General features: G+C 25.9%; 1 protein-coding gene across 1 annotated transcript; it reads left to right on the top strand.

Annotated features, from left to right (window-relative positions):
* Window positions 1-1094: 1094 nt before the first annotated feature.
* LOC145842788 (cystatin-A-like) lies at window positions 1095-18558 on the top strand. Its single transcript, XM_082950270.1, has 3 exons — window positions 1095-1203; window positions 14443-14541; window positions 18220-18558. Exons 1-3 carry the CDS (start codon window positions 1135-1137, stop codon window positions 18310-18312), a joined length of 261 nt encoding a protein of 86 aa, XP_082806396.1. The 5' UTR covers window positions 1095-1134; the 3' UTR covers window positions 18313-18558.
* The last annotated feature ends 8767 nt before the right edge of the window (window positions 18559-27325 follow it).

Below are 27325 nucleotides of genomic sequence, written 5' to 3' on the forward strand. Positions count from 1 at the left end.
TTATTTTAATGTAGCTTGGGTTGTACAGTTAAAGTAGGGGCCCATTTAAAGCAGCGTGTTTGAAGGCTTAAACTCTAAAATCAAAAAAAATCATAATTTTTCAATTTTTTAGGCACCAGCCTTCCTCCCACGCTCCTGTGATAAGTAGTATTAGAAAAAATTGATAAGTTAAATTCGAACAAAAAAAAACTTCAATGATTACAGTTAAAAGTGTGCACAGTGCACACACTAAAAAAATGTTTGAATTGAAATTAATTAACTAAGGACGAAAATTCATAGATTATATAAAATAGATTGATAAAATACCAATACAAACCGAAATGATCAAGTTAGTTCTAATCATAACTTAAAAAATAATATTTGTTTATCAAAAGGAGATTTTGTACCAGAACTTAATTTTAAGCAACAGAGTTAAAAGTCAAAACTAAGTCATTTTTATTGTATTTGCTAATTTTTATTATTTTGTTAAGTATTTACTTTTAGGCAAAAGTTAATTTTCAGTCTATAACGATTTTCAGAATATATGTCCAAAAAGACTATTTTGTTACAAGCAATTACATATTTTGTACTTATTATAAAATAGATTTCTCTTTGATTTTTTTTTGTAAATTCAAGTGCATTACTATTTTTGTCTTGTCCTGGACAAGACGTTAAATAGTATCCAAGTGGTTTACGACTTGACAACCAAAATGTTCTTCATGCAAAAAGGTCTTTGAACTAAATATTTTGAGCGTCTTTTTTTCGCAAATTTAAAAGAACATGTGTTTTTTCCTTTAAAGAAAAAAATGTAGCTGGTCGTTGTCCTTAATTCTAAGTACAAGAAATAAAATAATAAGTAAATTGAAATACTACTTTATTGTTTTGTTAAAGCTATTTTAGATGTTATTTAACAAATATAACTAACTTTTTTTTTAACTATGTTTTAAAAAACTTAATCAAAAAAAGGTGGTGATGGTGACTTTTAGTGTTTACTGAGAATTTTAAATACATTTCTCTTGACAAATTTAAAAAAAAATAATTCTGTTTATCCACCAGAGAGCAGCAAAGAATGAAGATCATTGAAAGAAAACAAAATAATAATTTTGGTAAAAGAACTTAATTTAGAATAAGTTAAAAGTTTTAAATAGTTTCAAGATGCAAAAGTGTGGTGGTTTCTCAGACTTCGAGCCTGCAACTGAAGAAGTTAAACACATGTGTAATGAAGTAAGTGTTCAAAATATACACAATGAACAGATTGACCACTGGGTTTTTAGAAAAATTTCCAGAATTTTAGTAGAAAATTCAGTTTAGGGTTTGCATTTATAAATTGCATTTGATTTACTAATATGCTTATTTTGAGTTGGAATGAATTAAATATAAATTAATATTTAATTTTTGCAAAGTACTTTACCAAATTTGAAGTTTGCCATAAAAGCTGGAAATATCTAGTATTTGATAATATAGTTTAAAAGAATCTTGAAAACCTAGAATTTTATAAAATTATTACAAATATAATAAGTACAAAAAACTTCCTTTCACAGTTTTTTGCTGTTATTTATTTAAAATTTAAATCTTTTATTTAAGGGCATAGGGGGGGGACTGCGGTCTTTTCAGCCTCAAAAACCCAGCCTCAAAAATGAAAAAATACCCTAAAAAACATGGTTTTTGAATTTTTTGAGTCTAGACTCAAAAATCAATCACGTTCACAGTTCTCAACCAATTTAAACAAAAAGGGTCTTAAACGATAGTTTATGCTTTGTAGTTATCAGAACATTTACTTTTATCAATTATAAACGACGAAAAACATTATTTTTTTCCATCACAAAATCAAGCGTTTATTACTAGGTTTTCCTTTTAAAAGCGGACATGTTTTTTTCAAAAATCAATCACGTTCACAGTTCTCTACCAATTTAAACAAAAAAGGTCTTAAACAATAGTTTATGCTTTGTAGTTATCAGAACATTTACTTTTATCAATTATAAACGACAAAAAATATTATTTTTTTCCATCACAAAATCAAGCGTTTTTTACTAGGTTTTCCTTATAAAAGCGGACATGTTTTTTTCAAAAATCAATCACGTTCACAGTTCTCAACCAATTTAAACAAAAAGGGTCTTAAACGATAGTTTATGCTTTGTAGTTATCAGAACATTTACTTTTATCAATTATAAAAGCCGAAAATTTTTTTTTTTTCTATCACAAAATCAAGCGTTTATTACTAGGTTTTCCTTATAAAAGCGGACATGTTTTTTTTCAAAAATCAATCACGTTCACAGTTCTCAACCAATTTTAACAAAAAAGGTCTTAAACAATAGTTTATGCTTTGTAGTTATCAGAACATTTACTTTTATCAATTATAAACGACAAAAAATATTATTTTTTTCCATCACAAAATCAAGCGTTTATTACTAGGTTTTCCTTTTAAAAGCGGACATGTTTTTTTCAAAAATCAATCACGTTCACAGTTCTCAACTAATTTAAACAAAAAAGGTCTTAAACAATAGTTTATGCTTTGTAGTTATCAGAACATTTACTTTTATCAATTATAAAATCCGAAAAATATAATTTTTTTCCATCACAAAATCAAGCGTTTATTACTAGGTTTTCCTTATAAAAGCGGACATGTTTTTTTCAAAAATCAATCACGTTCACAGTTCTCAACCAATTTAAACAAAAAAGGTCTTAAACGATAGTTTATGCTTTGTAGTTATCAGAACATTTACTTTTATCAATTATAAAATACGAAAAATATAATTTTTTTCTATCACAAAATCAAGCGTTTATTACTAGGTTTTCCTTATAAAAGCGGACATGTTTTTTTTCAAAAATCAATCACGTTCACAGTTCTCAACTAATTTAAACAAAAAAGGTCTTAAACGATAGTTTATGCTTTGTAGTTTTCAGAAGATTTACTTTTATCAATTATAAACGACAAAAAATATTATTTTTTTCCATCACAAAATCAAGCGTTTTTTACTAGGTTTTCCTTATAAAAGCGGACATGTTTTTTTCAAAAATCAATCACGTTCACAGTTCTCAACCAATTTAAACAAAAAGGGTCTTAAACGATAGTTTATGCTTTGTAGTTATCAGAACATTTACTTTTATCAATTATAAACGACAAAAAATATTATTTTTTTTCATCACAAAATCAAGCGTTTATTACTAGGTTTTCCTTATAAAAGCGGACATGTTTTTTTCAAAAATCAATCACGTTCACAGTTCTCAACCAATTTAAACAAAAAAGGTCTTAAACAATAGTTTATGCTTTGTAGTTATCAGAACATTTACTTTTATCAATTATAAAATCCGAAAAATATAATTTTTTTCCATCACAAAATCAAGCGTTTATTACTAGGTTTTCCTTATAAAAGCGGACATGTTTTTTTCAAAAATCAATCACGTTCACAGTTCTCAACCAATTTAAACAAAAAGGGTCTTAAACGATAGTTTATGCTTTTTAGTTATCAGAACATTTACTTTTATCAATTATAAACGACAAAAAATATTATTTTTTTCCATCACAAAATCAAGCGTTTATTACTAGGTTTTCCTTTTAAAAGCGGACATGTTTTTTTCAAAAATCAATCACGTTCACAGTTCTCAACCAATTTAAACAAAAAAGGTCTTAAACAATAGTTTATGCTTTGTAGTTATCAGAACATTTACTTTTATCAATTATAAACGACAAAAAATATTATTTTTTTCCATCACAAAATCAAGCGTTTTTTACTAGGTTTTCCTTATAAAAGCGGACATGTTTTTTTCAAAAATCAATCACGTTCACAGTTCTCAACCAATTTAAACAAAAAGGGTCTTAAACGATAGTTTATGCTTTGTAGTTATCAGAACATTTACTTTTATCAATTATAAAATCCGAAAAATATAATTTTTTTCTATCACAAAATCAAGCGTTTATTACTAGGTTTTCCTTATAAAAGCGGACATGTTTTTTTTCAAAAATCAATCACGTTCACAGTTCTCAACCAATTTTAACAAAAAAGGTCTTAAACAATAGTTTATGCTTTGTAGTTATCAGAACATTTACTTTTATCAATTATAAACGACAAAAAATATTATTTTTTTCCATCACAAAATCAAGCGTTTATTACTAGGTTTTCCTTTTAAAAGCGGACATGTTTTTTTCAAAAATCAATCACGTTCACAGTTCTCAACTAATTTAAACAAAAAAGGTCTTAAACAATAGTTTATGCTTTGTAGTTATCAGAACATTTACTTTTATCAATTATAAAATCCGAAAAATATAATTTTTTTCCATCACAAAATCAAGCGTTTATTACTAGGTTTTCCTTATAAAAGCGGACATGTTTTTTTCAAAAATCAATCACGTTCACAGTTCTCAACCAATTTAAACAAAAAAGGTCTTAAACGATAGTTTATGCTTTGTAGTTATCAGAACATTTACTTTTATCAATTATAAAATCCGAAAAATATTTTTTTTTTCCATCACAAAATCAAGCGTTTATTACTAGGTTTTCCTTATAAAAGCGGACATGTTTTTTTTCAAAAATCAATCACGTTCACAGTTCTCAACCAATTTAAACAAAAAGGGTCTTAAACGATAGTTTATGCTTTGTAGTTATCAGAACATTTACTTTTATCAATTATAAACGACAAAAAATATTATTTTTTTCCATCACAAATACTCAGCTTTAAACACATGTAAGTTTCACTTTTTTTAATAAAAAAATTCTTATTAATACGTCATAATAGATTTGCTAGCTTTCGCAGTTTTCTCTTTAGCCGCGGTCATATTATCTGACCTATACCGAGGACTTTTTAATAAGTATGGAGGAAAAGAGATTTACTACTCAGTTGCATGCTTCAGAGGTTAGATGGCTTTTATACGTTTTAAATATAATTTGAAATTTGTTCTTAGCTTAAAGTAAACAATTTAATTTTTTTTTAATCACTTAATTTATTACAAAATAAAAACATTACTAAAATTGAGTAGGATTTGATCAACGTACGAGCAAAAACACAAAGCAGAAATCTGAAAATCATCCGCCACTTGTTCTTTCGGACATGATGAGCGCAAGGTTAAACACTTCTACTTATCGCTTTTGGCTGAACATGCTGAATGATGATTTGCTGAAAGTTTCCAATTGTAAGTTTTTTTTGTAATATTTTAATTAGTGCACGTTTAAATTTATATAAACAATATTATAGTCAAAGCGAAAATTTCCCGTGTTGAAGCTGACTACAGCTTAGCAACTTTGGCTGGTTTATGTTCTGCTTTTAATGGAACAACATTAGTTAGATACATAGATGACGCTTATACAGTGCTAAACTGCCAAGGTTTGTTTATCTACAATATTAAAATTATTATTTTTTTCATACAAATAAAAATTTCAGATGAATCTGTAAGAAATGATACATTTAAAGAAAAAATTAATTGCGTCGTACATATTTGTAGTTGCCATAATATGAACTCTTTTAAACGTTTTTGTGGTCGTAAAAAAGATGATAAAGAACGAAAAATTGGTAAAGAATTAAAAAAACTCATTATGGCAAGTTGCAGTAGGTTAATGAACTGTTCCAACTATGGGACAATAAAAAACATTTTTAGACACATGTGTGTCGTTATGCTCAGCGAAGGTAGTTTTTGCATTTAATTTTTGTTTTACTTTAGTTTATTTTTATTTTATTTTACAGAATTAAACGACCAAGTACATACAAGTTTAGAATTTTTAGGTCTCCTTTTAGAAAGCAGGTAGGTTTTGTTATTTTGTCTGAAATATAAGCAAACTTAAAACAAACTTAATGAATTTTATAGGGAGGAACTAACACAGCTTCATGAAAACAGCTCAACAAACGACAATAGCTCACACTTCTTTGAAAAAGAAGATAGCATTGAAGAGGAAATTGTGTCAAAATCACCTTTTTATCACGAACTTATGGTTTTGTTTTTTTACAAATAAAAAAAAAATAACTGTTCTTATAAGTAACTTAATATTGTGAACAGGCAATCAAAAAATCTGTCGAAGATCAATTAATTTCATGCCAAAACAAAAGAAAAAATGACTATTTTTGTCCATCGTTTATTCGCTACTTCTTGAGGACTTGGGCAACAATTATACCATTGTGGACAAGTACTTTGCTTTTCCCAAAAACTTTAGAAACCAACCACAACAATCAGCCAGTAGAGTCCTGGTTTTCTACTGTGAAGAATCACTTAATGAAAAAGTATCCAATAAATGACAAGGTGCAAAAAAGAAGCAAGTTTTATGAACTTCATGATTTCTTTGAAGAAATGCGCCATCACTACAGGTAATTTATTGTAGATTCCGCTTAAATTTTTTTTTAAGTTTTAGTTAGTTTTGTGAATGAGGTTTTTAAATATTAGTTCAAATTTACATAACTCTAAATAATTAATGTAGATTTAATGAAGAACAGTATATAATGCACCACCTGGATCACGAAAGCATAAAAAATGTACTACACTTGGAGAAACCACCTAAAAATACCCATGTTATTCAATCAAAAGGTATTTGGAAACGCCGAAAACGTTTACGGCCAGGGAACAAAGTTTCGCATTGGGACAAAGATTGTTCAGTAAGTGATTATTTTAAGTTGTGAAATAAAGCTATTTAATATATTTTTTTATAGTTATCAAGAGAAAGAGTCAGACTAGAAAAACCCAATGCAACGCACACAAAGTGTGCAACAATAGCAGATGTAAGTTATATTGTTTTAGAATTAGTTTTCGTTCAATGTTTTACAATCTTTATTTATCTTTACGTTCTTTTTTATACAGAGATATGTTATAGGTTAATATACTAAAAAAGTAAATTTTAATTTAGAGAAACTATGTGTGGAGCAGAAAAAGTTCTTTTGTTTTAGCAAGTGTGGCTTACATTAACAAAAAGAAGTTTAGTTTAGCCCAGGAAGACTTCAAAACTTTAAAGCCTTGAAATAAAGCTAATTTAGAAGTTGTTAAGTTTCTGTTAGGGTACAAGTGCTTTCCATGTTAGTTGATATTTAGAGTATAAATTTTTTATAATGTACTAAGTAAACATTTTGTCTAGATGTATAAACTTTTTTTATCTAAATGAAATTATGATATGATTTTTTAGCGGAAAGTGTTTGCTGTTACAACGATTTTGACGTAATGTCAGGTTCAGCATTAATGAACTTAGATGATAGAACTGCTGAAAGCCTTGTAGAAGGAAAATTTTGTATTTTTTTCATAGAAGCTCAGCAACCTAAATTGATAGTGAGTTAGTATGTTTTTAAAAATTATATTCTATACAAATTATTCTTTTTTACAGTTTGTAAACAAGATCAAAAATGTCTGGATGCATCTCAATCCTTTTTACAAAGAAAATTATGATGAAAAACTACAAGAACGTGTTGAAGAGCTTACATGTTCTGTTGAATTAAAATTTCAACCAATTAGTCATAATTTCCTTAATCAAAGCCAAAAAATAATGAGTATTTAGTTTTGTTCGATGTAAGTTGCGATTTAATTTAACAACTAGAAAAATTAAACAGTATTTGAAAAAAAAAAATTTAGTTTGCAGAAAAACTTATTCAAAATTTGAATAATGATATTAGTAGTTTGAAGTTAGAAGGGGATGAACAGCTACTAAGTAAAAGAAAACTTATTGCAGATGAAATATTGTTGATTGGAGGTTAGTATACATACTAAAGGTAAATTAGTCTTTTCTAAAATATAAGTTTTATAACATATGTAATCTTTGTTATTCAGGTCCGCCAAATGTCGGTCCAGACCTAGACTATTGCTTTGGTTGCGGTAACGAAGATTTAGATACAAAAAAAAACAAAAAGTTTTTGTGGGTGAGTTCAACTTAAGGTTATAAACAACAATCATTAAAAATTTAAATAAAGTTTTTATTTATAAAATACGTTAACAATTTTTTTAAAGATTCAGTGCGGAATTGAGAAGTGCAGACGGTGGTTCCACTTGAAATGTGCCGGATTAAGAACCAAACCAGCAAAAGGGTTTAATTATAGCTGCTTAATGTGTCAAAATTTATGATTGTTTAAATTTATGCATTTCGTTGTTTCGTTGCAACAATTTAAAGTTAAAATTAACGACAAGTTACTTTTAAATTTTATTTTTATCTACTACTTTTACATTATTAATCGTTTGCTAAAGATCCTTTGCTTCAAATTTACTTTAGTGTTTATTTATTTGCAAAAATAAAATGCTAAATAAAAATTTTAACCACTATTTGTATTTGTATTCTTAACTTATAACAAAATACTTAACACTAACTAAAATACTTGCTGTAAATTGACAATATTCGCTATAAAAGTACTCCTGCAGTCTGCATTTTATCAAAAAAATGGAAACAGTATATTTTAAGGCCATAATCTTTTATTGAGAAGGTGGTTATAGGGTAAAATTATGTTTATTATGAAAATACTTACTAAAGACTTTTTTTAGTTGTTAAAATATTTTTTGATTAAGTTGAATGTTTATTATAATTAGACTTAAGAACTTAGTTTTAACTTATTAAAGTATTTCTATTTGTTTTAAAGGTTTGAATTAAGATTTAAACAACAATTTTAGTTAAACTTTCCTTGCTTTTATTAGCATTGAAAACATATATTTGCAATTAGATTTTGTATAGTTCAGCAATAGGAGTAAATATAATAAACCTGCTATCAGCCGAATTCAATTAGAATGGTAAAACAATAATAAAAGCTATAAAACAAAAAACTGCAGTAAAACCAGTTATATATAGTATATTGTTGTTCTCTATCTTTAAGTCTTTTGTGTAAAGTAGACTTATTTATAGTATGTTTATGCTGTGTGTCGGTTAAATATATTCTTATAAGATATTATATAAATAATTGGTAAACTATTCTACAGCTTAAAAATAAAGTAAAAAATTTATACTGTATTAAACTGCTTATTATTTAAAAAGTAATATTTTGGTAATAATTTATTACTTATTAGCAATGGTTTAAAAGTTTTTGTTAAACAAACAATGACAAAAGCGTTGCCTTTGTTTTTTTATAAAGAAGGCTCACTTTAAAGCTTTACTTGTGAACAATGAGCCTTGATAATTGTAAAAATCATGTAAAAAAGTTGGTTGTCAAGGATTTAAGTATGTGAAAAAAATCATTCAAAAAAGTTGCAAAATTTTTCATTTTTGAGGCTGGGAGTTTTAAGGCTGAAAAGACTTTGGTATAGGGGGGGGTAAAAACTTTTTTTTGATATTTGATCTTATTTTATAAAGTTTTTACTAAACTAAAAAATTCTTTTTACAGACTTAAAGAATAAAAAATATTTTTTGAGATATTGCTTGTCAAAGTCGGAAGCAACAGTAGGTTCCTTATGGGTAGCACAAACTAAAACAGCAAAAATTTGACTTTTGATTTTGAAAAATTTGAACAAACGCTTTGACTCCAACAAACCCACTGTTTGTGAAAACTGGTCTGCTGAAATTGAATGATGTGTTTAAATTGCAAGTTTGTAAATTGATGCAGAATAGTATGACTGGATTTGATGTTGAGCATAAAAGTTTTACTCTTGTTCGTTCTCTTCACTCACATAATACAAGATTTTCAAAAAAATTAAATTTCATAACTGAAAGACCTAGAACAAGACTTGGCCTAAACTCCATTAGGTATTTGGGTCCAAGGTTTGGTCTAGTGTCCCAGAAAATTAAAAAAAATTAAAAAAAGATAAGTTTAAATGCAGTTATAAAAATTTTCTATTAACTTGCTACAAGAAGTGAAACTTGAGTGCTTATAATCACATGCCTGAGTATATTGTTTTATTGTTTTAATAATTTTTTTTGTGCATTTGTGTATAAACTAGATTAGTTATATGTTTTCCTCGTTGATTTCTGTATAAATTTAAGTTATATGTTTTATGTTATTTAACTTACTTTGAAATATATAAAGGAACATTTCTGTTAAGGTTTTTTACTTTTTCTAATACAAGTTTGTTAAGAAAGAAACTATTTGTCAAGTTTTAAAATATTGATCAAGATTTGTGTTAACTTCATGCTAGCAATAAATTACATAAGATTTTCTTCTAGAGTTTGTAGTTTAGTAGCTATTGTTTTTAAATTACACTGCTTAATGGTATATTGCTGCTTAAATTTTCAACAGCTAATTGTGGAATCACTTGGTGGCAGTGATATCATAATTGGATTGTTGCTATTGTTGTTTTGTACAGAACGTCGGCAGCACTTGCTTGGGAGTTTGAGCTTCAGGATTTTCCCACACTTTGTGGTTTTTAGTGTTGAGATTTTAACCCTGTGAGTGTTTGCCAAATGACGTGTCACCAGGGTTTTTTTCAATAAAGGGTTATGATTAGTTTTTTTTTTAATTTTTATTTTGGTTAGTTAAAAGTTCTACATTTTTTGTTTATAGATTTAGTTTTATTTTTTAATTAAATGGTCAAATTTTTTCTTAGTAAATTTAAAGATAGGGCAGGTGGAATAACAAGTGATGAGCTCAAACTCACTTGCATGACCTTCAGAAAACGGTAGAGGGAAGAGTGAGTTAATTCTGATGTTTTTCTACGTTAAAAAAAGAAAAAAAAAAAAGACTATTTTATAAAAATCTATCTTCTCCTACATTTTTTAAGATAACTACCTCAAACTTTCAGTAAATGTTCCTTGATATATTTAAAAGTTTCTGTCGGAAAGAAATTAAAAAAAAATTAAAAATTAAAATTTAATATAAAAAATAAACAAAAAAAGCATTTTTTTTTGCTTTTTTGTTATAAGATTTTAATTTATTCAAATTTTTTTCTAACATAATTTTATAAATATTACAAGTAACATTTCCTGAAAATTTGAGGAAGTTATTTCAAAAAGTGTAGGAGGAGATAGATTTCAAGTAAAATAGTCTATTTTTGCCATTTTAGTTTGCGCCTCCTTTAAAGATCTTATTGTTGCCTCCGACTTTGACCGGCTATATCTCACAAGTTATTTTGAATATTTTAAATCTGTAAAATGCATCTTGCAGCTTAGTTAAATTATACAAAATAAGATCAAATTTCCTAAAAAGGTTACATCCTATGCCTGTAAAGTAGCATTACATAAGGTTTGTGCCTGTTAGGAAAATTTTGCTCAATGTCAGTTTTTGTCAGTTCAAATGCTTGAATGTTTTAGGATTTATTTTGGTTATATTATTAAATTATGACTTTCTTTCTAAGCAATCATTAGCTTTGAAGGCAAAATGTCAGTATTTCTTAATCTTGAATTATAAATGATTAATTATAAATGCTTGAAAACTATCGAACTTCTAAAAGAAATATGAAAATAATAAGTTTTTTTGTTTTTGTATTAAGATGCTAGTCTGTTTTAAATAAGTATTTGGTTTTTACTTCCAGTACTACCTACTATATACTGTATGTTAAATATTTCTGTAGCATAACAATAAGTTTTTGAAAACTGAAACTCATGAAACTTAAAATAATATTCTTCAGAGTCCATAACTTTTTAAATAATATAATTTGAAGTAAAAAATATAGATGTAGTATAAGATACTATTATTAATTAGCTACTTATTACAACTTATCTAATAGGCAATTTGACTCTGACTGGCTATAAGAGCAACTGGGTGCCAACCAACAAAGATAAGGGCAGGGTTTCCCTAACTCATTTTCATAAACAACCCCATTACTAGTTTCAGGGTTGCCACACACTCAGGGAACTCAGGGAATTTTCAAGTTGTAGAAAATCTCAGGGAAATTTGATTCTCTTTTTTTAACCCAGGGAAACTCAGGGCAGTTTTGGTTTTTTCTAACAATTTCAGGGAAATTTAAACATTTTTTGAAAAATCTTAGGGAAAGTTTTTTCTAGATCTAGAATGAGATTTAGTTAGTCCAGTTTTGTTCAAAAAGTTAATTTTATTCATTTTAAAGTGCTTATTAAGAAATTTTTTAGCTTTGTGGCAAGTTCTTCAATATTCTTAAAATTAACATGTTAGTTTTTTTTAAGTAAATAAAAGTTTTTAGGATTTGAAGAAAAAACTCAGGGAAGTTTAAGGTTACTCAGGGAAGTTTCTGGTCACTCAGAGAAGATTTTTTTGACTCAAAGAGTGGCAATCCTGTAGTTAACTACCAGTTCACTTATTTCAACCAAAATAATTAACACTGACTCCTGATAGTAAAAATTACCACTAAAAGGCAATATTGCACACTTAAGGAAAATGTCAGGCTAAAATTTAAAAAAAATTAACATAAACTCTGATTACAGTAGCTTTCCAATATGTTTTTAGTAATTAATACAGTTTTTTCCTTTAAATTAATTTTATACTGAAAATGGACAATTGAATTTTTACTTTCAACAGCCTTCAAAAGTCAGGAAACTTGTAAAAAATTTTAAATACCTATAGCTACCCTGTTTTCTAAAGTACATTATTTAAGGGCATAGGGGGGTCCATCTTGATTTTTACAAGTTGATCTTATTTTATAGAGTTTTATCTGAGCTATTAAAAAATTTTAACCGCTTGAAAAAATTCAAAGCAATTTTTGAGATATGAGCTATTAAAGTTGGTGACCTCAATAGGTTCCTAATAGACGGCCCAAACTAAAAGTGCCAAAAAGACCATTTCACTAGAAATCTATCTCCTCCTTCATTTTTTAAGCAATATTCTTCAAATTTACACAGAAAGCGTATTATTAAATTTTAAAAACACTGATGCAGAAATTTTTATTACTTTGTAAAATAAATTTTATAAAAAAAATACACTTTTTTTTGTTTTTTTTTAATCTAAGTTATTTATTTTTTAATGTTTATTAAATACCAACATTCAAAGTCTTTTAAACTATAAAACAAAGGTTTCCTGAAAGTTCAACGACTCTAGCTCAAAAATGAAGGAGAAGATAGGTTTATAGTTATTTTTTAAATTTTCTAGAAAATTGACCCCAAAAAAGTTACGGTCCATATGTTGGTATTGGAAACTTTTTATAAAAATTACAATATCTCAAAAGTTAAATAAGATTTTAAATTCTATAAAAATTGGCTTGTAGTTTGATAACAAAGCTTTCATATTAGATATAATTTTATTTTTAGTATAAAAAAATGTCGGACCCCCTATGCCCTTAACACATAAAGATGTTCAAAATTTTAGTGATTTTAGTTTTAAGTTACAAGTTTTTCAGAATTTCAGATTAATGACTATTCAGAATGATAAGTTTGTTTTTTCAACCTATAATTTTTCATATTTTATCATATTAGTTCTCTTTGTAAGTGTCTCTTTTTAACTGTACTTTTATTGGACGAAGTATTTTTGTTCTCATAAAATTTTTAAGGCCATAGAAAAGTCCACCTTGATTTTTATAAATTGATCTTATTGTAAGCCAGCGGTTCTTAACATTTTTTTCATTTTTACCCCTTTTTGGAATGTAATTACCAAATTTACCTCTCTCTGTAAGGTAATTGATAAATTTATGCCCAATATACAAATTATTGTTTAATTTTGAGGACAAATTCTAGATTTTTCTAATTTAAGCTTATAAAAGGTGTAAATTATAAATGTAAAAAGTTTATTTAACTTTAAAAATTTACAGTTAAATACAATCATATAACTTTTTTATAAAACATTAATAAATAATAACTTACATAACTTGTAAAAAAGAAAAATTACCCTATAAATCAAGGAAATTTACTCTCAGGTTAAAAATTGCTGATCTAAGCCTCACAGCTAGGCTTCTTTAGTCTGTAGTTAGTTTAATTAAAGCAATTTTTCAATTTACAAATAGGGACCAGAAATTGCAAAAACAGTTTAATTTTTGTTGATGACATGTATAAGTTATTTATTACGTCGTATATTAAATGGTGCTATATAATTGTAACAAAAAATATTTAAAAACCAAGAAAAAACTAATATATAAAAATTTAAGCTTTAACCTCCTAAACAAACTAGGGTTAGACAGTTTTTCTTGTTAGTGAATCAGACTTAACAGAAAAATTTATTTGCAGGCTATTTGGAAAAATACTCTCTCGGGACTACATAGTTTTGTAAAATTATTTTTTTTTTAATATTGTAACGAAGTGATCATTTAATGGGAATTACTGTTTGATGCAAAATTCTGACTCATTCAAAAATGTCTTTAAAAATAAAAAATAAAAACTTACAAATTTTTTCAATCTTAAAGTTATGTTTCAAGCCTGTGAGTTTTGCTTTGTAGGCCAGATCTGTTCCATGGTTTATGTTACCCACCCCTATCATAAAACATTAAACTACTAGTAAAGTGCATGTTTTATACTTGGTTGTTAAGTTTGATTCTGGCTTTTGTATTGGTATAAGACTTGAAGTTAAAATTTAACTCAGGCTTACTCAAACTCATTTTACATCTGCCTCTGTTTATTATATATTACTCCTTTATTTTTACCAATTTACTATTTTGCTTTCTAATAATCAAAATTATCTCCAAGTGTTTTTAATTGCTTTATATTTCGTTATTTCGATATCAACAAATTATTTATTTGCACTTTTTTATAGCTTAAGCTGGAGATAGAAGCCAAGCACGGTGTCTGTGATTGTTTTGAAGCTGTTGCGTTCAAAACGCAACTTGTGGCTGGTATCAATTACCATGTTAAGGTTGTTTAAACTTTTTATTCTCATTTAATTTGTACTATAACATTATACTACAGATTCTATTAACATAGGATTTTCAATTGATAAAAAATACAAAAAAAAAACATAAAAGCCAATGGTTTTTGGTATTTTTTCAACATTTTATATTGAAGTTTTAAAGTTAGTATAAGTCAATTATCATGTTATGATTATTTTAAACAAATGTTTTCCAAATCATTTTTTTACTTGTTAACTTAATGTTATGCTATTATTTATATTGAAATGTGAGTTTTAAGTTATTAAAAAAATTGGTTTTTTGAATTGTTAAAAAATATATTGAACTAAGTATAAAATTAGTATTTGTTTTAAGTTAAAAAAGTTAAATTAAAAACACTATATTGACTAAAAAAGGTGGTTAACATTTTTGATTTAAGGTTATGTCAAAAGTATTCTGTAAATTCAATATTGAAATGTATATCATTAATATTGAGTACTGATATTTTTACATTATTTTTTTTTGTTCAACTTTTATTGCATTACATCGTTTCACTGCATAGCAGATCTCAGACGCAAAAAAGCTGTAAAATAAAAATACAGAGCAATAAAAAAAGAAGTAAAACTAAGATTAGAATATGACTAAGCATTATTTTTTAATAAAAATTAAACATATTTATTACATTGTATTTATCATTGACTAAATAAAATTGTTTTATTTTAAAAAATATTTTATGGTCAGGGTTGCTACAAAACCTGGAGTTTGAAAATTTGGCTAAAAATATCTTTTTTTTTGAGAGATTTTGAAAAATAAACTTAAATTTTTGAACAAAGATTGCTAAATAGTTTAGAATTTTTAAAATTTTAACATGTTAAGTAGTAAATTTTGATTTGACACGAAAAAATCTATTATATAGATAAAAAAAAATTGTCATCATCAAATTTTTATTCTTATTAAATAACACATTTTAAGTAGCTTTACAGTAACTTTTCAATGTTATTATGCTACTTAACACAGTTTTTAACTTTAAACTTTAATTTAATGTAAAAATAGACCTTAAATCGTGTACTTTCAAAAACCTTGAATAAATTAAGAAAACCTGGAAGAAATTTCTTAAAAACCTGTGGCAGCCATGTACAACTTAAAAGTTTATTGTTACAGTTTATTTGTTCGTTTTATACTAATGTTATTTATATTTTTCAATTTAGCCTTGTCTTTTTTCATCAATATTGAACAATCTAGAGAGTTACAACTAATTTATCATACTAATAGTTTATAATTTAAAAAATGTTTATTTTAACATTATAAATACTCTATATAAACAAGTAATGAAAATTTGCATTGTACATTAAAAAGTAGTATATACTTTAGGGCACTTTTGAAAACTGAAATTTTTAAGTTTCCAGCTCAATGTTTTTATATTTGGTTAATAGCATAAAACACCTTGTGCAAAATTTTAGATGACTTGAATAAGCTTTCATACTGGTTCTTTTTGATTTTTCGAAAACCATCCAATGCAAACTGAATGGTGCTCAAAAAATGTAACCTTTAGATTTTTTAGCTGGTGACAGTTTTACATGTGTAGATTATCACGTTTTGCAGAATTCAAGAGAGTTTAAAGAAGGTCTTATGGTGGCGCTTTCTGTAATTATGTGGTTTTTATCACTTTTTGTAAGTTTTCTTAAGTTTCCTCTTAAAAAAAAACAAAGGAATTCAAAGAAACTTTCTTTTTATTGTCTTAAATTATGCACAAGGTGTTTTTGCGTTATTTGCAAAATTTAAAGAAAATAAGCTGGGAACTTAAAGGTTTGCGCCCTAATACACATTTAATAGAAAAAATAAAGAGGTATTTAAAATAAAGTAAAATTTAAAGTTTGCAAACTCTGTGATATTACTTATCAATAGCGTCACATGTTATTCATAACATTGCTCATAAATTTGGTTATGTAATTATTACATCAGACATTGTCATTTGACAAATGATATATTATTCATAATTCTTACAAGAACTACGAAAGTAGTATAAACTAATGTGTTTAAAAAGTTCTTCATGTATATAAATCAATGAAAGTGGTTTGTTAACAAAAAAAAATTTTTGAAACCGAACAGGATAAAAAACTTATTTATATTTTGTTGACTAAACATGCAACTTTTACTAATCTTTCAATTTTATTTTAATGGCCGTAAAATGTAGATACTAAATTGAATAGTTCAGTATGGTCTCAAAAGTACAAAAAAATTAAATCATATAAAACAGATTGAATCATTACAAATATGTTTTAATAGTTTTAGGACCATATCAAAGAAAAACAACTTTTTTTAGAAATAAAGTCAGTAAAAACTTAAGTTATGAAATGTTTATTAAATCGGGTAAAACATACATTTCTATTTATTAGGTTTATTTAATAGTTTTTACGTTCAAACTGTGCTTTTTACATTTTTTATTGGTTTTGTTGTTATTAAACAACAAACAATATGTTTAGAATGGCTGTTTAAATTTTAAAAGGCTGAACAAATAAGTTATTAAAAAATAAAGTAAGTTTTCTCAAAGGTCATAAATGTATTTGTATAAACCTTTTCACATTCAAAATTTTGAGTTTTACTATCGTTTAAAAGTATGCTAGGTTGTTTGATAACTAATCTTGTTTGTATACTTTTAACTAATTTTTTTTTACAACTGTTTCTTGCATTGAGTTACTTGACTAATAATTAAAAGGTAAAAGAATCAATTCATCTAACAAAATTGCCAAAAAAACTAGAATTTGAGAAAAAAAAACTTTAATTTTGAACAAAAATAATAAGTAACCTGGAATTTCAAACAATATTACATTTTAAGTAAGGAAATTTTGATTAGATACAGATGAACTATTTTGTTATTATCAATTTTTTTCATAAAAAAATAATTAAAGTAGCTTAACAATATCTTTCAATGTTGTCATGTAATTTAAGACATTTTTGAACCTTCAATCTAGTTTTATAATATAGCAAATAGACCTAAAAACATGTATTTTTCAAAACCTGGAAGTTATTTCTCAAAAGCCTTTGGCAACTCTGATTTAAAAATAAAACTGTCATAGTAGTTAATTATGTTTTGATCATTAACTATATTAATATCTTTCTAGTGTCTACATTACTTAATTTAACTTTATCATAAGCTGGTATAGTGTTGGTTTATTTTAAAAAGTATAAACAACAATTACAATTTTAAATTAAAGGTGTTTCTTACTAAATATTAAATGTTAACTTTTTATTCTACAACTTCATAAAAATAAAAGTTTGTGTTAAGTTAATTTGTATTTTTAGTTTGTTTATTGGTTTTTCCTATACAAAACTTGTATGCAATTTATAATTGAAGTTTTCAAAAATCTCTTATAAAAAAATATTCTACAAATAACTTGTTAGTTCTACAATTAAGTTCACTAAACATGCTTTATAAGGTTATTTTTTATTTTCTAATCTTATATTTTAACATTTTATGTACTAATATTTGTATTTGCTGATTAGTTATAGCCTACAGCTAAACATTTACACTTAATGGAAATATCGAATAATTTTTATTTATTTCGATTATAATATTAAAAACAAATTGTTTTCATAATTTAATAATTAAATAACAAATAATTAAAAACAAAAAGTTTTTCAATTAAAGAAAAAAAAATTATTGTAACTCTTAAAACTTATTTTTAACATACTTTTTAATGTTCCAGATCAAAGTTGATGAAGACAAAATAATTGAAGTGATTATTTTCAAACCACTACCATGCCACGGAAGCAAACCAGAATTAACAAAAATTCTTTAGATAAACTACATTATTTATCTACAAGTCATTCATTTTTATGCTAATTTACAAGCTGTATAAACAATAAAAAAATGTTTACAATGTTCAAAACTTTTTTGCTCTTTAAATTCGACTTTTCATCTTTTATATTGTGTTTATCTACATAGTGTTTATAGTTATTGTCATAGAAATTTCAACATCTATTTAAAATTATGAACATTTTTTTTTAATGGCTTTTCATACAGTTTAAAAAACATGTTTTAAATAGATCCCAAGTTTTATATATACAACTTTTGAAAATTATTATTTTATCATTTTTGTCGTTACAAAGCAATAAAATTGTGTTTTTTTTTAGTTTTAATTTAACAAATGTGTTCTTTTTAAAACTGCAATACCTTAAAGCCTACATGAAGCTAACAAATGCCAACCAATCAAGTTTTGATTATTATTTTTTTTTCATATTATTGATTATTATTATTTTTTCATGATCATTGTTATTATATCATACTTTGTCATGTTATTTCATTATGCAATTTTAATAAAATATATTTTTATTTTAAACTTTGTAAAATTTTTTTTAATTTTATACATTTCAAATATTGAACATAAATGATTTCATTTAGGAAAGTGGCTTACATCTTTTATAATATTTTAAAAACTCATACAGTTTTTTACTTAAATTATTTTCATCAACCTGTTTTATTTTAAATACTAGAAATTTTAAAGTTCTAGCCTGTGTTAGTTCACATTGAACTTAATAGAAAAATAATTAAAATAAACTAAATCTAAAAATTAGTTAAATAAAACCCATTTATACAATTTTAATAAGTTCCTGGTTCAAAGTTTTTAACATTACTGTTTTTTTTAGTCTAGTCTTAACATTTTATTATTTAAGAAACTCATTTAAGAAGATAAGTTTGAATTTTTTTTAAATTCATACTTCTTTTCTTCTAACTGAAAAAAAAAATCATACTTTTATTAATAAAAAAAAGTTACTATAACTTTTAATAATATATTTAAGGCAGGCTTCAAAAAAAAAGCAATTTAATGCAGGCTTCAAATAAGTAAACGTTACTTCATTGGAAAAAAAGTTTTAATTAAGTAATTTTTTTTAATTATAAATTGATAAATGTTTGAGTTTTACATAAGTTTATTTACACTCATTATGTTACTTAAATTTAACCTTGTTTACGAAAAAAGTAGTTAAAATACATTTTATAGTTGGTTTTATAAATATCATATAAATAACAGTAAAATTTAAGATTAATCTAACTTGAAGTACAGGCATGTATGGTTGCATAAATTTCATAAAAGTGTATAAATACTTCTTTCTAATACCCATTGTAAGATTTCAAACTTTTATGTTCTTCATAGGTGATTTGATTCAAGTTCTGATTAAACAAAATACAAAAAGGTGGTCTGCTATTTATCTCTAAAGAACATTGTAAATTATGTAGCTATTTTTATTAATTTTTCCTGAAGAATATTATGTATTTGACTATTATAAATTCAAACATTTTGACAACCTATTCAAAGTTAATTTATGTGGATAGTGTTTCCCAAACTGATTTTTTTAATCGCCCACTTTGCAATAGTTTAGAAAATAATTGCATTGCTTTATAAAACACCGTATCTTTACTAGTTATTTTCTCTTGATAAAAACCTCTTATCTCTTCTTTATTTTGGGAAACCGTTCTGTGAAAATGTCTAAGAAATTAAAAACATGTTTACTTATATGTTCTCGTATGTCAAATAGGTTTTAAAAGCCAGGTGTACTGAAATACTTATTATAAGTTTCTCTTTTACACTGAAATCTTAAACAACTAGGTTTACGAGAATTTATGTTATTAGAATATTTTCTAATACCCAAGTTTATCATTAAATGCATCTCTTTAAAGTTGTAACTAATTATTTAATCTTGTAAAATAAATGGACATCGCGTTAAGTGTTCTGGTGTATAACTCGATAACTGGAAGGTTTTTTCGTGCACCAGGTCCTTGGACCAAACTATTTGAGCGATTTTTATCGTTCAATAAACAGTATGTTATTATTTAATACTACATTAACTGTTTGATTATTTTGTCTGATCAAAAATTTCAATGTTTAACTTCTTTTAAAAGACGCTAAGTAACTATGTTGAAAAAAAAAATTGTAAATAAGAGTTTCTTAAGTTAACTAACAATAAATATCAGGTATGTATATTCTTTATTTAGCTTTTTTATTTACCTACAACTTTTGTGTCTGTATAAACTTTACTTTTTGTAAGTTTTGAAGTTTCTACTTCCAAATCTCAATAAACGTTTACATTTCAAATGTTGTTTGTAACATAAAACTAGTAAATACTTTTAAGGTGCGGATCTGATTAACATTTTGGTTGAATTTTTTTTTCTGAAGTTCCAATATTTAACACTAATTTATGTGTTTAATTGATGTGTTGAATAATAACATTTTGGTAAAATTTTTACTTAGTTTTATAGACACTAGCAAATTTAGTCGTTGAAGTGTTATTTATGTGACAGTTATATTGTTTTACTCAGAGAACTCTCTATTACAAAAATAAATTGAAGTGGTTTTAAAACCTTTTATCTTTAAAGATTACCGTAATCAGTTTTATGTTGTGCATAAGTTTAAAAAAAAAGATACTTTAAAATGGTTAAGTTTAAAATAATACCAACTACTACACAACAATTACTGAACTAAATCAAGTGCTTATGTTTTATTGTTTCTAAAAAGTTCTAAACTTATGATATTTTAGTAGAAAAGCTTCTGTGATTCAAATAATCAGTCTAAATAAAACAAAATTAGCAATTATGCTATTGTTATTGATGTTTTTATATAAGAGTCTGTTTTTTTTTTTTGAAAATATGAGAAAAAAAAATTTGTACTTTGTTAAAGATTAGTAACAAATTGTAATTTATTTGATATTGATATATGTAAACTTAAAATGAGAAATTTAGAATATCTACTCTAATTTTATTTATCCATTTGTCTATCTAAAAGTATTTATTAGACGGTTTAATTAACAATCAAAATAAAATTTAATTAAGTTTAAATATTACTTTTACAAAAAACATACAAAGTAGTGAACTATATAGCTACTTGTGAACGTTAACTAAAAGTATAGATAAATATTGGTAAATTATAAAACCCAAAAACTAAGCTTTTTTCAGTTATTCACTTATTAAAGTATGCCTAGTTTATCAAGTTCGTAATAATAAAAAGTATGGTTTATTTTACAAAGGCATTTACTAAAATGTAACAATTAGTTTTGAATACTCGGTTTAGAAACAATTTAAAAGCTTATAAAAAATTTTTTAAACCCAATTAATTATTAAAGTTGCCATCTTTTTTTCATTTACGACGAAGTTATACTAATTGGTTTTAACAAAAGAAAAATTAAGTACTAATTATATAAACTGTATCTTTTTTTTACTGTTTTTAAATCTATGTGCTTATTAGTATAAAATTTAGCTTCGTTACAAACCTTTTATAGCAGTAAACTATTGGACTCTTTTAAAAGCTTAACTTTATTTAGTATAAGTGCTACTCAACACACTAAAAAAATAACTTTTCATTCCTTATTAAGTTTATTTGATGTTGAAGTATAGTAAAAAAAAGGATGATGCAAATGCAGTAACACATTTTTTTCAACTACCAATACATATACTAATTGAACATGAATGGCAAAGTATAATATTTCAAGTATTGTTCTCAATTGAAGTGTAGTTTATCGAACTTCTCAAAAATAAATTTTTTATAGCAAATATCAAGCTTATAGTTTATTTGTATCAGTTTTAAAATTATTACAAGATTTTAAAATACTTTCAATCTTTTTAATAGAAACAGATGTTTAATATTTATTGTTAGTAGTTTAAGCGTGAAATTTAAACAATGTTGCATCAGTAAACTCGAACTAAAATAAAAAGTACTTAGTGGATTGTTAGTGGTTGTTAGATTTAAAGATTTTAATAAGCATAGACACAAGTTTTAAAACTTATGCACAGAAAAACAATTAGTTGTATAGACAAAAGGCAGGAGATGTTTAGAAATATAGACTTTCACACATTTAAATCGTTCAAATTAGTTTTACATATTATAATTTTATTATAAAAGGTTTAAAAAAAACTTTAGTAAAATTAAGTTTTAAATTTTACTCAGCTTATACAAATTTAATTTAAACATGTAACAAGCCATAAAAGCAGCTAAAATTAAAAACAACTCTCAAAAGACTTGAGTTTGTTTGTATATAAACATACAGTTTGTTTTCTGTAAAGTTTGTTTTGTGTTACTTTGTAAATGAGAGTAACATTTTTTCTTCTGAATAAAGTAAAGTACACTGTTTAAATCAAATTGAAGTGGTTTTTTATTTATTAAAACATAAGAGGTTTCAGCTCATACAAAGATATCTTATTAATTAAGTAGGCTTTCTTAAGAGTTTATTAGATTTATATTTAAAAATTTTTGTTTAATTTAGAGAGAAAGTAAAAAACAATATAAATTACGAAATGAAATCATTTGTTTAATTTCAATTATATTTTTATAGTTTATTAACTTGTTGAGCTGACTCAGATTTAAATGCCCTTCATAAAACACCGAAGGAATTATAGTTTAAGTAGTTTATAAGTATCTAAATAATATGGTTTGTATGGCTATTGACCATAATATTATGTAAAATTTTTGTACAGAGTCTTAGTTTTAAAACTAATTCATTTAAAAAATTAAAAAAATTAGAGATTTTAAAAGCCAAGTTTAAATTTTTCTTTTATTTTAGAAACTAAATTGTTTACTTTAGACAATAGTTTTTTTCGTTACTCCTAAATAAACATAAAACAAACCTTGACTAATAAAACTTTGGTTTTAAGTTTAAAGTTCGGGTTTTGATAAATCTATCTGTTTGGATCAAATATTGTTTTAATTAAATGCTTTATAAATCACTCTTTACTAATTTCTAAGTCGCAATTACGAGTACAAAGTTTAGGAAATAATTAAATAAGTATAAATTTTGTTTGGTTTATTTCAAACAAACAAACATTTATTAATGTGATTAAAAGTATTATTTGCCAAAATAATAAAATGACCAGTATCTTTAAAAGTTGCAAACAAATAGGAATATTTTAGAATTTAATTACAAACCGTTTAAGAAATAATTAAATAAATTTAGATACACTTAGTTGTCTTATAAAATGTTGCGTATACTTTAACTTAATTTAAAACTGTTAGATTATTTAAACTTAGCTAAAACTTAATCAGCTTTTATTAAAACTTCTTATATAAAAAAGTGGAAGAAAAAAAAAGTTGCATAAGTGTAGCAGAAAGCCAAAGAGCAAAAACTTTTGCTATTAGTTAGCTTGTTTTCAAACACAAATATCAAATTTAATTTTTAAAGTCTGTTTAAGCTTTTTATCTTAATTAATTAATGAATAAAAAAATATATTAGACACATATATGATACATACATAACCGCTAATCTATAGTTTGAAATTTATCTTAGTTTTTTTTTAAGTTTTGTTAATACTTCAAGCGCAACGCAAGTGATTAATCAAGTGTATTTAAAATATATTCAAAAAGGAGTTTATGTTCAAGTACTATTCAAATGGAGAGATTATAACACTTGAAAACCTTACTAAACTTTTGATGAATTAAATACTCTTTTAGTAAAGCTTAAACTAAAAATTATTTAAAAAGTATTTTAAGTCTAATAATCAGTCAAAATAAAAGTGTTTTACAACTTAAGCGTTCATTTTTTGTTTACCAAAACAAAAGCAAATAGATTACAACAAAAACACAAGGAAAAAGAACCTTATTTTTTGTATCTAAATTTTAATGAACTTAAAAATCAAAAGATATATTTCTTTTTACAGATTTATACTTTTTTATTACTGTTCTGTTTTCAAAGTAACATGCAAACTCCCAAAAAGAGTTACATGAGCCGAACTCTCTCAAGTTTTAAAAGAAGATCTGCAGTCTTTGCCAGGAGTCTCGGCAGGACTCCTCGCAGCGTTGCGAAGAAAATGAGAATGAGTCTTGGCAGGTCCAGGACAAAAGATCGCACCCCGCTGCAAAACAATATCTATTTGACGTCACAAATGAAGGAAAACGCTTCAAACAACAACAATAGTGGTTTTACGACAGCACAGGAAAATCGAAATCCACTTTACAACAGTTCCTGTATGACGTCACAAGAAAATAAGAATCCACTGTACAGTAATGCAAATGGAAGTTTTTGCTTCGATGGCACGGATGAAGATTTTGATGAGTTTATGTCCGGACAAACGGTTTGTTCTAACAATGAGCTTTAGTAGAGTATTAAGTTATAAAAGGTGTTGAAACATAACAAACTGTTTATAATGCATTTTATTAAAACACATTGAAGATTTCCGTAACCATAGAATGTAGTATGTAAATATTAAAAATAAAAATTATAATAAAGTTATCATATATACTTAAAAGTTAGTTTAGAATATTTCAACCAAACAATAACGCTTAAGTAGAGTCAAAAAAACTGAAAACAAAAAGTTTTTGCATACTTAACTTTTATATCTTGAACGCAGCACAATTGCGGCTTTTCTATGAATAACCGGTACAAAAGAAGGGCACGCCAAACAATGGGAGAGGATTTCTGGAAAAAGCCAAAATTGTCGGGTACGATTGGAGCAGGGCCGGAAATAAGAATGGGGCCTGACGAATGCAAGGACCTCATGCAGTCGGTACCAACAGGGAACTGTTTAAGGTACTTTAAAACGTATCGTTATATAATTTTAATTTTTGGGCACTAAGGTGGTGATAAGTTGTAAGGCAGTGAAAACTAACTTACACTAGATAATCTAGAGTTTGTAATGAAAAAAATTATAATAAAGTAATAGGTCTAAGGTATAACTGATGGGAGATTTATTGAAGTTAAAATTTTATACTGTTTTAGGTATTTTTCATCAATAAAAAGTTTTATTCAACTTAATGTAACTTCATGAACTTTTATGTTACATACTCAAAGATCAGCGACTGTCGGCAAGAGAGCCCGAGTACCGGCGCTGGATCAATCTGAAAGTTACGGAAAAACTGGCTGTTTTGGTTTTGGCGCGGACGAATCAAACACTCACGCGAAAAAGCTGGTTAGTTAAAAAAATTTACATAAAAAAAGTTGCTTGTACTACTTTATCTTTTACTGTAAATTTTTCTCGTTATCACAAACCTTTAGTTAAATGAGTAAGATTTGAAAGGTTTGTTTTTAAATAAGTTATGATAAGTACACAGAAAATTTAAATCAACCTTTACTTTTCATACTAATCAAAGCTAGTAATTATGTTTAACTGTTTATTTTTTGTTTTATTTTTTAATATTTTTTACCTAAACAATAAACAAAACAAACTAATTTGAAACAGAGGCTTTCTTTTATTGAAAAGAGAAAGCAGTTTCGTAGTAGGATGAACAAAAATTCAACTTCTTTTCGCAGTGACAAAATGAAACCAACTGTTGTGGCTAATGAAGCAGACGTTCAACGTAACATAGTATTTTTGAATATTAATACTTTAAATATGTCATTAAAACAACCAGACTAAACTATTTCAATTGCTAATTTATACCACTCTCCTTAAAAAACTAATTGTTAAACCGATTTCTTAAAAGCTGTTATGTTGAGTTTGTACTTGAACTTAAACTTTTAACTAGTTAGTATACTTTTTTATTAGTTTTTTATGTCAACATTAAAAAACTAATTAAGAAACAGTTTTTTACGTTAGCTTGAAAAACCTATAAGAAGCAAAAAATAAACATGGAATTCTAAGCTTTTTAAAAGTAAGTTACTTTTTATTATGAAGAAATTCAAAACATAAATTTTGTTAAAAGATAGTCTTTATCATTTTGACTAATTTTGTTAATACAAAGATCGGTTTAGATCACAACAGCGGTTTGTCGCGACCATCGCTTGCGTGATGAGTCCTAATAAGGACTAAACCGGTCGTAGGTTGTCTCGGATGTTGTTGTTGTTGATCGTGCGGTGAATTTCAATGTTTATTATTCAAACAAAGTTAATGATTAAGCTAAAGATACATACCAGCTTAACATGTAAATTATACTATTTTAACTCAATTCAAATAAACAAAAAACACATACCAACTGATTGAAATTTTTAGCCTTTCAGATCAACTTAAAATGCTTAAAAGTGTCTATACACTGCAGTCTGTACTACTTTTGTAATAAAGAATAAAGTTAAAGGTAGATGAAAATAACAGAAATTAATTCAATCCATTCGAACAGGCTTCTGATCTTCTCAGTTTCCTGAAAATCCGTGCGCTTACGTAGTTATATTACGTTCAACGTTTATAATTTGCAATAAACACTCAGAAACAACAGTTGCAAGACCCTCACTTCTGGGACGTCGATCATCCGACGTTGGATCTCAAGGACCGGTTCGCGATGCTGATCTTGCAGATGCGGAGCGACGGAGTGAAGAAGCCGGTGAGGATGATCGCCGAGGACAGCAAGGTGCTGGAGAAGTACATCAAGATGGAGAGCGTGGGACGTGAAGAAGTTAAAAGGGAGAGTGAAGAAGTCGTCGTTGCTAGGAAGCCCTCCTTCTACACATAGTAAGAACTTTTATTTAAATTTGTTCGAATGCATAGTGATAAGGTTTTAAAACCTAGTTCAAAGTCTAAGACAGCAGATAATTTAGTTTGTTGTTTTTAGCTATCAATTTTAAAATTGTACGTAATATCTAAGATTGAATGGGCTGTTTATGAAAAGCCAGCCTTTTAGTAAGTGCATTTATTTACAAAAAATTTTGAAAATTTCATATTTAGTCTGAAATACTTAGCTTTTTGTTACCTCAAATAAATATGAATTCAAAAAAAAAATAACGTGACAAGTAGATTGGAAATTCAAAGTTTAATTTTAGTAAGTTATTTTGATAGTTTGACTAAAAAAGAACTTTTTTTGAACTTTTGATAAAAAATGTTAATTACTGTGTTTCATGTTAATTTTGATTCATTCCCCTTAACAAAATAAAAACAAAAATCAAAGAAAATTTTAATAATGGTTT

Source organism: Thalia democratica, chromosome 8 (assembly GCF_965202585.1).
Source record: "Thalia democratica chromosome 8, ktThaDemo2.hap1.1, whole genome shotgun sequence".
Lineage (NCBI taxonomy): Eukaryota > Metazoa > Chordata > Thaliacea > Salpida > Salpidae > Thalia > Thalia democratica.

Excerpts from the sequence above, each read along its gene's own strand:
- LOC145842788 (XM_082950270.1), top strand. The coding sequence starts at position 1,135 with ATGCAAAAGTGTGGTGGTTTCTCAGACTTCGAGCCTGCAACTGAAGAA. Across the intron at positions 1,204-14,442 it reads TTAAACACATGTGTAATGAA|CTTAAGCTGGAGATAGAAGC; the intron begins GTAAGTGTTCAA and ends ACTTTTTTATAG. Across the intron at positions 14,542-18,219 it reads GTATCAATTACCATGTTAAG|ATCAAAGTTGATGAAGACAA; the intron begins GTTGTTTAAACT and ends TTAATGTTCCAG.